The sequence below is a fragment of the Helianthus annuus genome, chromosome 3 (genome assembly GCF_002127325.2).
Source record: "Helianthus annuus cultivar XRQ/B chromosome 3, HanXRQr2.0-SUNRISE, whole genome shotgun sequence".
Classification (NCBI taxonomy): domain Eukaryota; kingdom Viridiplantae; phylum Streptophyta; class Magnoliopsida; order Asterales; family Asteraceae; genus Helianthus; species Helianthus annuus.
In genome coordinates, this window is record NC_035435.2 from 154,061,838 (window position 1) to 154,074,751 (window position 12,914).

At 40.0% G+C, this 12,914-nt stretch overlaps 3 protein-coding genes across 3 annotated transcripts; all 3 read right to left on the minus strand.

Annotated features, from left to right (window-relative positions):
* Positions 1-942: 942 nt before the first annotated feature.
* LOC110930187 lies at positions 943-1,872 on the minus strand. The gene has a single exon (XM_022173426.2). It carries the CDS (start codon positions 1,736-1,738, stop codon positions 1,136-1,138), a length of 603 nt encoding a protein of 200 aa, XP_022029118.1. The 5' UTR covers positions 1,739-1,872; the 3' UTR covers positions 943-1,135.
* Positions 1,873-3,659: 1,787 nt separating this feature from the next.
* LOC110930186 (pentatricopeptide repeat-containing protein At1g77360, mitochondrial) lies at positions 3,660-5,638 on the minus strand. The gene has a single exon (XM_022173425.2). The coding sequence runs from the start codon at positions 5,234-5,236 to the stop codon at positions 3,806-3,808; it is 1,431 nt and encodes a 476-aa protein (XP_022029117.1). The 5' UTR covers positions 5,237-5,638; the 3' UTR covers positions 3,660-3,805.
* Positions 5,639-7,814: 2,176 nt separating this feature from the next.
* Positions 7,815-12,660, minus strand: LOC110932296 (PKS-NRPS hybrid synthetase CHGG_01239-like). The gene is made up of 6 exons (XM_022175641.1): positions 12,328-12,660; positions 11,780-11,885; positions 10,862-11,587; positions 10,302-10,742; positions 9,584-10,204; positions 7,815-8,056 (listed from the first exon to the last, which is right to left on the minus strand). Exons 1-6 carry the CDS (start codon positions 12,658-12,660, stop codon positions 7,815-7,817), a joined length of 2,469 nt encoding a protein of 822 aa, XP_022031333.1.
* Between the last annotated feature and the right edge of the window lie 254 nt (positions 12,661-12,914).

A 12,914-nucleotide genomic window follows, 5' to 3' on the forward strand; every position in this document is an offset into this window, starting at 1 on the left:
AAATATTGTTGGTTATAGAACATACAAAAAGAACCGCAAAATTCCATTGGTAAACTGGGCCATGTATGCAAAATAGATCCTTGGCGATAGAAAGAACACTCATTTGGCTTTGTTCAAATACAGAAAAAAATGAATTTAATAAAACAGGGAAGAAGAAAATGGGATTTTTCCTCTAGAACTCACGAGCCCACTAACTTTTTGATAAAATTGGAGTTTATGAGTTAGAAATTTTACTGAAAGAGATATAGGTCAAATAAGCACCTTCTTTCAAATTATAATAGTAAAATTGGAGTTGATGTGTGACCTATTTGTCTGCAATTGATTATTTTGCTAAGAAAACCGGATAACAGTAACATTGATTACGTTACTATTCTTCAAAAGATTATGTTTTGTAGTTAAATACTTTATTGTGGTGCTTAGTATGAAAAATAAAACAAAGAGAAGAAATTTTGCATAAACTTAAGAATTTTCTTATCTCATTTACTCATTATAAAAATTTTAACCAACAACCCGTCACAACGCATGGGTTAGCGTCAACTCGTTATTACTCAAAATCCAAAGTTGAAATGAATAGATCATTATTACACAAAATTTAGAGCTTAATTCATCTCCTTTCCACTTTGCTTGAATTGTTTGTTTGAATTTATAATATTTTCACATCCATACCATTTTCATTCCACTTAATTAATACAATTGTTTGTTTGAATTTATAATATTTTCACATCCATACCATTTTCATTTCATTCCACTTAATATAACTTTTAATTTGGAAACACATAAAATCCTTAATTTCTTTTTTCAAACTCTAAAACACAAAATTACATTATATTTTTCTAGCTCTTTCTGCCTTTCTTTTCTCTCGTTGATTTTGTTTCCCTTCTTTTCTTATTTTATTAAACTCGAATAAACAATCAAACACACATGATGTCTAACACAAAAACACCAATCATATCACTTAGAGCCAAGTATATTAGTTTACATTATTATTGCATTAAATAATAATTACACAACATTTAGCAACCAAGTGTTAACCCATATTAAACTAAACATTCCCATGATCCAAACTTATTACCAATTAGAAACCTAATCTTCCCATATCATCAAGAAACTGAATCATCCATAAACTTGTAAACTGTCAATGTGAAGAAGTGCTACAATGCGGGTACACAACACTGTTGTTAGTAGGCAACCACATATGACAATTTATATGCAACCAAAACTTTAAAAATCCCAACGGTCCAACCCGAAATCTCGTCCTGGAGGTCCCTTTCAACGAGAACGGCATCATGTGCGTGTTTTGCAATGCCTGTTCCGTCAGATCCTGCACCCGAGGATCCAACGGAATAGACGATGACTCCACCACATAATGCAACTCTTGTGATGAATTCTTCATCACATCAAACGGGTCCGCCACGAGCTGAGCAATGCTCAGCGCGTGGTAGACGAGTAAGAGCTTCGTGTTGTAGAAGCTGACATGTGCTTTGAGGTTATGATTCTCGGCTTTGATGTTGATGGTTAACCGGACGGAAAACACGCCTTCTTGGTTGTAGACTGCTTCGTCCAGGCGGGCGGTGTGGACGTAGAGGATGGGAACTTTGGGGCGGATGGCGAGGTAGCCGATGAAGACGATGATTCCAGCGATTATGATGACGAAGGCGATGATGGCGCAGATGAAGGCGAGGACCCAGACGGGGAAACTGGTGCGGCGTTGGCCGAGGTGGACCTGCGGTTTCGGCATTGGGAGAGGTGGAGTGAGGGTGTATTCATAGAGTGGGGATTATGGATTGTTTATGGTGAAGGTAGGGTTTGATTTGAAGTGTGTAGAGAGGAAAGGAAGGTATAGGAAGATGCCATTTTGGTTGAGAAAAGGGAATGTAAGTTACCTGCATGGAAAGCTACTAATTGGAATGGTTATTGTTACACTTTACAAGACATACTTGTCAAGTTTTATACGTTTTATAATAGTGAAGTTTAAACGTGTTATTTGAAAGAGTTATTTTATTTATAAACAATCTTTTGTGTGTATAAAAAAATATTTTTTAGTTTTGAAGATTGTCATATTCTAGTTGTAAAAAGCTGGCGATATTCGTTGGTATAAGAAGCCGGATGTTACAAATGGATTTTATAGACTAAACGTAATTAGCGAACAGTTAGAAGTGGATTTGAATATAAGTATATGATTAAAACTAAAGAATGTACTTTGCTTGTCTTAAAGCACCTTGAAAAGTCATAAAGGGACACTGTGATATTCAACTAAGACCATCCGTAGTGGGGCGTTATTTAAAAAAAAAAATTGAAAAAAAAGGCCCAGAAACGCCCCCACTACCATTACATGGGGCGTTATTTAAAAAAAAAATCCAAAAAATGAACTTTGGCGTTTTAATAATAACGCTGATATGAACTTTGGCACATGTTTGTTTAACCAATCAATTTTGAGCATTTGTCTGACAACTTTGGAGAACCCCCATGCAAGTTTGACTAGCCAATCACCATCCATCTGTTTGCTTTTTTTTTTTTGTTTAATGATTGGAAGGGGCATTATCAGGCATTATTCCCACTACGTCACTTTTGCAATAACGCCCCATGCTGACTGGGATGACACGTGTCGGATAATGCCCTATGGTGGGGGCATTATTTTTCTAAACCACTACGGGTGGTCTAAGGAACGCATGGTTTTTCCCTTAGCTTTGCCAATCTAATATTTCCACGTGTCCCGCGTCAATTTATTGGAAAGCGTGAGAACCAATACTATACTGATTTAATGAAATCAGGTAAAACACAACTTGCGTTGGAGATATGGCGTTCAACCCATGCCAACTTTCTTATCAACAGAAAACAAAAACGATCGTTTGCCATCGATCATCTGTTTTTTTGTTATTATGGTGACCAAAGATGATTTGAAATGGCCACTCCGATAGTTGAATTCGATATTTGATATGAAGGTTGAATAGGCAATTTTGTTTTGAAGACGAGAATAAATGAACCAAAAAATGACCAATCAACATCGACTATAACGGTCAACAGATTAGTTCTAATTTACTCACATGTGCATCAGACAGTAACATCTACTAAATTTGTGGATAACTTAACTTACCAATTACCATCACCAGGTGGGCGGATCCATTTAACCCGTTTCCTTTTTAGCTAAACTTTTCTGTTATTTTACCCATTTGACCAATTAGAAATGTTTAAAATAAAACATTACTATCCATGTCATTGATTAGCATCAGAGCTATCAAATTCTTTATTAATGCAACATCCATGCAACGTAAAATTTGGACGAAATCTTTATTATAACTGGCCGAAAAGGGTCAAGAAACTTACTGTAGGATACAGAGTGATAGCAACATACACGAACACAAAAATCAGTGTCGTCACAATAAAGGACGTACTGAGCCCATAGTCCTGTCCAGGTCGGGTCAAACCGGTAAAGAAAAGGTTTAGCTAAAAAGGAAACGTGTCAAATATGTCAAACAATTAGGTTTCAAGTTTGCACAGCAGAAGATAAACAGTTATCCGCAAAAGCTAAATAACAACATAAATGGCGATCTACATTCTTACCTTAAAACTCGACTCGTTCTCCACTGCGGAAAAAAAAATAATGATCATGGAATATAGGAGACGTAAAAAATACCAAAACCGGAAGTAATAAAGGAGAGTTAAAAAAGAAGATTAATGCCTTAACAAGAAACAAATACTGCAAAAACAAGTCATTATAAAAAAAATCTACCGGGAGGTACCTGTTCATGTGTTTAAACTTTAAACCCTAAATGACTAAAATCACTAGTAACGCAGCGAAAAACATCTACGAATATCTCCATTTCCGATCAAGATCATCGTACAACTCACAAGCTTTTTTCCCCTCCCTCTGGCACGCGATCTTCAACTTCTCCATCGTAGACTCATAGATCTTAACTGTTCCTTTCAGAAACTTTTCGAAGTTTCTCCTAAACTCCGACAGCCGGCCCAAACTAGCAAGCCCGACAAGTAAAGCATTCGCGCTATCTTCAACGGGCGTAACGCCCTCCTCCTTCACATAGGCCCAAACCTCATACGCCATCTCAGGATCATCATGATCAAAGAACAATGACATCGCATCAGAACAGTTTGCAGGTGTCGGAGGTTGTTCGTTCTTGATCATCTCGGTGAAAAACTTCCCTGCTTCTTTCACCTTCTTGTTCTTTATCAGACATCGGAAAACTACGTTGTAGGTTACGGAATCCGCGAAAACCCCACGGTATGGCATATTATCCAAAAATTGGAACGCGTTAGCGATTTCATCGTTGTTGCATAGCAAACCGATCATGGTGTTATACATGGTCAAAGTCGGGGTCAACTCACCCGTCATCATCGTATCCCATAACGATAAAGCGTTAACGGAATCATTCTTCTGAACAAGAGAATCAAGCGCGTTAGAGAAGAATTTTAAACCCGGCAAACACTTCTTCCCCTTCATGACCTGAAGAAAGTTTAATGCCTCGTCGATCTGTGAAGCGTTAACCAAAGTGGTCAAGAACGCATCGTAAGCCGACGTGTACTTCGAGCTCCACCCGACATTAACCACCATCTCTCCAAACAACGTTTTAGCTCGAGCCACATCACGTTCCTTCTCCCACCCTTCAAACAAAATCGCATACGTATCTCCATCCGGCGATATCCTCGTCTTCACTTTCTCGAAAAACTCATACGCTTTCGCTGTCTGCGTTTCGTCACGACAGATAGCACTCAAAAGCGAGTTCACCGCCACAACATCCGGTTCAACCCCATAAATTTTCATCAAATCAAACGTCATCACCGCTTCAGAAAACTTCCCAACCTCACAATAACTCCCGAAAACCGAAACAAACGTCGTCAACGACAAAACCCCTTCCTGCTTCATCGATCTAATCGCTTCCCACATCTGGTCAAACATCTTATTCTTCCCAAGTAAATCCACAATCAAATTCCACATCAAAGGCGAATGCTTTTGCCTCGAACCGACCCACTTGAAAAACATAACAACCGTTTCGGGATACCCGTATGAAAACTTTATAATTTCTTCAACAACTTCAGGCTCAAGATTCATTCCCAATGTGGATAATCCAGTTTCGACTTCACCCGGGTAAACCCTAGCTAACATTTCACATACAATTCTTGCTCTTGATGATAACTCATTGGTGTCAAGATATGATGGGTATTTTTTGGGGGGGTTTTCGAATTGTTGTTCTAAGGGTTTAACAGCCTGAATTGGGTCCATGATGTTATAAGTAGTTATAACCCTAGGGCAATATATATATGTATGTATTGGAAACTATTTGTGTGGTGTGGATTTCAAGTACCCAGAAACTGAATTGAATAACTTGGTATGTAATATGTATAAGCAGATTAATTAAACACTAATAATTCAACAACAAGGTGAATGAAATAAGTAAATTGAAGAATTGAAAAGGGTGGTACTCTGCGTAATTTGGAGTGTTGTCGGTGAGTTGATCAAGCTTTTCTCAAGAAGTCTGTGTTCTGTTGTTGAACACCATGAAAAGAATCGTAATGTTTTGTGATTGTTGATGGGGTTTTCTGGAATTCGTATGTGCAGGAGGAGAATGACGGGGCGGTTGAAATCAAAATCAAAGAGAGGGTTGCATATACGGGGGGCGTACAGGTTATACAAACTTAATAGTTTTACCGAAGTTTAATAAAAATAAGTATTTTCTTAAATAAATTATATTTTTATACAGTAGTAATCATTTTTATAGGGCCGTTCTATTTCCACACCCCTATAATCTTATTTTCACATCCCAATTTGTATACAGGCCGTATATAATTATACGGGCCGTATAGAATGTTCATGCACAGAATTTAATGAGTGGAATGTTTTTTTGTTTTTATATGTATACGGGCCGTATATTATATACGGGTCGTATACATAGTAGCATCTTTTTTCGAAGGTTGGACAAGGGTTTTTAGTTTTAAAATCTGTATACGGGCCGTATAATGTTATACGGCCCGTATAGCAAGAAAGGTTAATTTTTTGTTGAAATCGCGAAACCGTTTGTTGTATATATCGGATTATGTTAGGAGTTTGTAGTTAAACGTATTTATTATGTTTAATAAGTTTCGTCTTTGTAAAACGATAAATATGTATAGAAAAGTTAATTTTTTGTTGCAATCGGGAAACCGTTTAATAAATTTTGAAAATTTTAAAATAGTGTTCTATATATCGCATTATGTTACGAGTTTGTAGTTAAACGTATTTATTATGTTTCATAGGTTTCCACTTTGTAAAACAATAAATATGTATAGAATAGTTAATTTTTTGTTGCAATCGGGAAACCGTTTAATAAGTTTTGTAAATTTTAAAATAGTATTGTATATATCGGATTATGTTACGAGTCGAGTTTATAGTTAAACGTATTTATAATGTTTAGTAAGTTTCCAATATGTAAAACGATAAATATGTGATATGATTATGATAAACTACGACAACAATTATTAAACAAACAAGTTAACATCTAAACATAAGATTAATATTTATAATGTTTTACATCTAAAAAAAAAAAGATAAACTTTTACAAAATTTCAAACGTAAAATAACAAAATAATAATAATAATAATAATAATAATAATAATAATACAAAAAGCAGCTACGGCGGTGGTGGTGGTGGTGCTGCGCCAACTCGTGGAGGTAGGGACGCGGCAGAATGCATTGCCACAATCGCCTCGACCATCCAGCGTACATCCTCTCTCACTGCAGCTAAATCCCCCCTGACTGCAGCTAAATCCCCTCTGACTGCAGCTACATCCGACTCGACCTGAACGAGTCTCTCCTCCACCCCTTGTGGAGGCATCACACGCTGTCTCACGCTGCGTCGTACGTACGGGCGATCACCCCGTAACTCCTCCGCAGCTACCTGTGATCGATCGCCAGCATGACCGACCCCCTCTCCGTCGCCTCCCTCTCCGTCGCCTCCATCTCCATCTCCCTCCCCCTCGTCTCCCTCTCCATCGTCTCCCTCCTCATCACCACCCTCTCCACCACCCTGTCCACGGGGTCCCTCACCCACACCATAAGCCCAAACCAGCTGCCCTCCCTCGAGCTCGCGAGCCAAACCCATCGATAGGGCTGTGTCCCTCCCAACCCTGTCAAGCTGGCGTATCAGGGTCATATCACTTGCCACCTGCGGGGACAGGAGGCGAAAGTAAGCCTTCGCCAGACGGGTGACGAAGGCACCACAGCTGATGTGGGAAGAGGGTCGCTTAAAAGCGTAGTCGGCGAGATATGCGGCCAACTTGTACGCCAAGTTGGCCCCCCCGCCGCTAAGTAAGTCGTGCAAGAAGAATAGGTCATTTTGGGTGACCCATTCCCTGCTATCATGACGACCGGCGATCGTCACGGCGATACACCGATGTAGGTATCGGTGTAACGGGTCGTAAAGATCAGTCGCTCGTGCCTTCGGGGATCGCTGCTTCGGTTTGGCGAACTCCCCGAACCCAATAGTGCGCCAATACGGCCACAACACGTTAGTGTGCGTGGTGACTGGCGCATCAAAAAATGTGCGGGACCTTGAGTCCTCCTGTGAGTACAGACCCAAGGCAACAGCGAACTGAGGAAGTGACATCCTCTGACTCTTGCCGCAAATAGAAAAAGATACGGCCTCTGCCGTCAAAAAATGCTGAAAACCCCCACCCCGGGTGTCCGTAAATGAAAAGGTAGATAAAAACTCTAAAGTAATCTCCCTGTGGGCCCGCTCTGCGGCGGCATCAAATAAGCGGTCCCACGGGTAGTTAGCTGGCATGAGCTCCCGGACCCGACCGATCGCTCCAATATCGGTCAAAAACTAAAAATCTATGGTCCGAGGCGCATCCAGCACCATCTCCCGTAATTTGCCCAAAACCCTATAGGCAACGGTACCTCGGGGGATATCTCTAACAAACCGCCCCGTCTCAGTAAAATCGGGCACAACCTCCTCCTCCTGTCCACGTCCACGTCCCCGTTCGCGTCCACGTCCACGGCCCCGACCCTGACCCTGACCTCGACCTCCACGGGCCGCACCAGCTGCTGATGACTCAGCCATATCGTCTGTAACAAATAACAATTACAACTTAGCAATCACTATACGATTATCGTTAACGTATTATACCAATACTGTTCTTGTATACGAACGTATTGTACATATCATATATACTCGTACAATGTTTGAATATTCAACAAGTATACGACCGTATACATTATATACGCTCGTATAACCTTTGAATATTCAAACAGGTATACGACCGTATATAAATATACGATCGTATAATGTATGAATATTCAAAGGTTATACGAGCGTATATAATGTATACGATCGACAAACCTTTGATTATTCAAGTGTATACGGTCGTATAAAATGTATACGATCGTATACAGTTTGAATAATCAAACAATATACGATCGTATACAATTTATACGACCGTATACACTTGAATAACCAGTTACAATTTTATGTTTCAAATTTTTTTTTTCAAATTGAATTATACAATCGTAATCGTTATGCCTATCTACGTTTTACTATACAAGACCATAATCTAACATGTTACGGAATTTGAAAGTTTACTATACGAAAACGTACCGTATAGGAAGAACGAGAAGAAAACGCCAAAAACGCCGAAGAACGCTGTCCAAGAACGATCCGAGAGAAAACCGAGAGAATTTTTGTGGAATGTTGAGGCCGTATGGTGGAAATGAGGTCGTATAAAACTTATACGATTTTTTTTCCTGTGTATACGGGCCGTATAAGTGTATACGGCTCGTATACATTAATTTAATTTATTATAATTCTGTCGTATACTTAATATACGATCAATGTATACGAGGCGTATATGTTTATACGACCCGTATACAATTCAGTATTTTTCATTTATTTTCAATTACTATATGCGGAACTGACAAAAATACGGTCGGTATGCGTTAACGTTGATTCGTTTAAACGTTTTTTCAAATTCAATTTGAACAAGTTGCCAAAACATTTATATAACGTGTATGTTGATCATTACAAATTGTCAAAACATGTAAATAACATTTTATATTCACAACATCCCTATATCTATGTAATCCCTGGTCCTATATTCATCAACGATCATATTATAATGGTCAATACGTTCCTTGTAATAGTGATACCAACTTTCTGCTGGCGTATTCTGTGTCGGTTGTCGCCAGTATCCTGATGGGGTTGGCATTGGATATTCCCCTTCTAATCTGACGTGAATAAAATGGTTCCTGTTTACATGTACAAGCGCGACTGTTCGATGCGGAATACTTTCTTCGGCTGTTGTGAACATGGGAAAAATGAAGCACAACCAAGGTCACTTAATAAGAGACAAATGACATTCCATCGGTTTGCTATCAGAAGCCCCGTGAATGGCATTTGTAGCCACTTATGTTCAGGTGCTCCGACTATTTGGTCGGACCAAACTAATGATTCCAGAACTTGTTGATACTGAACGTCATTTATGTTTTTCCAAAAATCGTGGAACCGGTCGCACTCATCATGAAGATTCTGCCGCATGAATGGCCACTGCCACTCTTTAAGCGATAAGTCGACCGCTATAGATCGAAACCCACAATTACCATCACCCTGCACATTTTGTATGTGACTGAGGTGTGGATAGAAGCACGGTGGAATGAACTTTTGGTAGTGCAAGAACATATTAACTTGTCCGACAGGCAGCAAAGGTAAATCTGGTGGCTCTTCCTTTGATTTTGCGACCTTGTTTTTCGTTTTCGAATTCTTAGCGCCTTTCGCAATCTCGCCGAGGAACATAGGTGTTTCAGTACAATAACTTTGTGACTCGACAAACGAGCTGTGCCTGGTAGGTTCGATCGCTGACTCTTGTGTGCCAAACCCATCTTGTGAATCACTATGCTGGTCCTGCGTTGTAAAAAAGTTGTGTCTAGAAGGCTCCGTAAACGAATCATCCTTCCTTTGTTGCTGAGCTTTTAAAGTTGGACGACCCCGTGTGTTTTTTTGCACAACTGGTTGTTTAAGCTTCGTCTTATTGAGTTGTACCAAATCCTTCATTTTTTGAATCAAGTTTTTCTTGAGTTCTCTCGGCTGAGCACTTAAATGTTGTTTGAGAAGCGCAAATTCGCCGTTTAAGTCGAAAGAGTCCACCTTGCTCGGTTCCACTATGGAGTCCAAATTTAACTTTCTCCAAAAAGGGTCTATCAACTCCAACGGGATCATTTCACCTAAGAAACATATCAACAAACAACATAAAACGTCAATAAGATTTTGCGTGATAAAAGGCTATGATTATAAAATGTGGTTGGTCGAATAATGTATTACCATTCGTTGTATACGGTTCCAACCGACACGCGCACGGCAACCCACAGCTTGTATACAAACGGCACGCGCATGTACGGTTATATAACATTAATTTTTCTATTTCATTTACTTCGTCTGATATCAACTCTAGGCAGGCATGTGAAACCTTCTTTAGTAGGATATTAAATATTGGTTTGTTTTGATGACCCAATGTTCGGCTCCTGCTTGTTTCAATGCTGGCTCTGATTTCTGTCACCTGGTTTCTTATGAGCTTATCGATAAGTGGTACCACTTTCTCCAGGGTGTAATTAGAGTCGCCTAGGTACTGCTTCAAAAGGGCATGTTGACCCTCTGCCCTGTTCGTTGTACGTTGACCGAAGTTCAGATGTTGGTCGCTCCAGAACGAAACAAACCGGTCTCTATATGGTTGTAACCAGATTGAATCCAAATAGTTCATAATCTCTGTAATCAAAGTCAAGTGCAGTTAAGACAAGTCAAATTAATACGATTATTAAGCAAAAATTATATAAAACTTACCATCGGTTTTTTTGCGTGGCAAGTTTGATCGTATTCGCTCGTACCAGTAGTTGTAGTCATGATTGGTCTTGACTTAATTAGCTCGCCCCACCTGTAAAGAAACCTTTCCCATTGATCATCTGTTTTAAAGCTTTTCCTGCAATATTTGAAGATGTTTTGCTGTATGTGCCACCTACACAATGAATGTCTAGCCCTGGGAAACACGGTTGCACATGCGTTCATTAGGGCGCGATCTCTATCCGTTACTATTACACGGGGTTCCATAACACTGTCTAATGAGTGTTTCAACCTCTGTAGAACCCATGTGAAGTTTTCCTGTTTCTCGTTGCTTACGAACGCATGAGCAATGCAAAACGACATCAACGTGGATGTAACGCCGATAATCTGGACAAGCGGCATTTTGTACCGATTCGTCTTGTAGGTGGCGTCTATAAGTAACACATGCGGGAAGGCGCGCCACAACATGTTCGACTCTGGGTGGATGAAGAAAACATCCTCGACCCGTTCGCCGTTTTGAGATGTTCTATGGTAAAAAACAAACCCAACCTTCCCCAACCGGTCGAAAAGTATCTGCATTGGAGTCTCGCCGACTTGTTCCATTCGACCCAATTTGGCCCGAGCGTTGTATATGGTGTTTCTTGTTGAGACATTATGGGGGTTCTGTTCTTTAATGGCAGCAAGAATGTCTCGTGGTTTTATGTTCTGATGCGTCATTTGCTCCACCGTCCTCTCTTCTGATGGAGTCAGCCTCATTAGGGACGGATGACCCTCTGGATACAGAAATGGTTCGTGGTTATGTTTAGCTTCATCAACCTTTAGTTCCTAATAACCTAACCTCTTTTTGTATGCCCCGATCAGTTGGAACTTGCAACCGATTTTCCTGGTCCTGCTGCGTCTGACCGTGGCTGTTGATTTGTACTCGCCGGCACAATCGCACGTAAGCCAGATTTTTGACGGCTTACCGCTACCCTGTTTATCGTAGATGGTGCATTTGGTGACGAGGGCGTAGCCATTTACGCGTCCAACATCTCTACACCACTCTACCAATTCATCCATGCTAGCGAATATCTAACGAAAACACTTATATGTGTCAATTAATGATTAACCAATCGGTTTAGTTTTAGTATAAACGGGTTCGGGTCAGTTTCAGGTTGAACCTGCGAACCCGTTTGGGTTAACGGGTCGGGTTCGGGTCAACATGGTCGGGTTAGCGGCTTGACCCGTTACACATTTATACTATATTAAGTTTTTTAACAATATATTTTACGTCATAAATTAACCCATGAAAGTTCGGGTCGTGTTCGGGTTGTTATGTATGATACGATTTTCGGGTTCGGGTCGAGTTCGGGTTTGTGTAAAATTTTCAGGTTCAGGTCGGGTTGAACCCACCAACCCGCGAACACGACCCGTTGAGCAACCCTAATCTAAGGTTTTAATAAAAACAACATCAAACGTAAAAACACTAAAATAGTTAACGTACAACAAATAAACGTATAATTAAATGTTATGCCTGCTTGTTTTGAAACTCACTACGTTCCTGGTCAGCATTTGGACACTCCGGCGGTCCATCACTTATGGGAGGAGACTGAGAAATATCAGTCGGTGGTCCAAAACTAACAGGAGGGGCTTCAAAATTAACCGGGTGTTGCGATGGATAATAACCAGCATAATTAGGCTGAATGGCATCCAAACCCCAACTATCCTGACCTGCATCCGACGCAAGAATGGAATCGAACGGAGCATTCAGATCAAACATGCCCGCTTTGTTATCTTCATTGTTATCATAACTCCCCTGATTCGCCTCGTTATCAAACACATTAAAAAAGTTACCCCAACCCGACATTATAGCGTAAATAATTTGAATACAGAGAAAAATAGAAGAAACGAATAGAAGTTGAATGAAAATGAATGAAATTAGTGTCGTTTATATAGAGAATTTTACGGAATATTACATCGTTTCAAATGATTAACACGCGAATCGAGGAATCTAACGTCGAATCAAATAACTCGCACGAATATCGAGGAATCTAACGTCTAATCACATAAATCGCACAAGAATCGAGGAATATAACATCGAATCAGAGAATCTTACGTCTA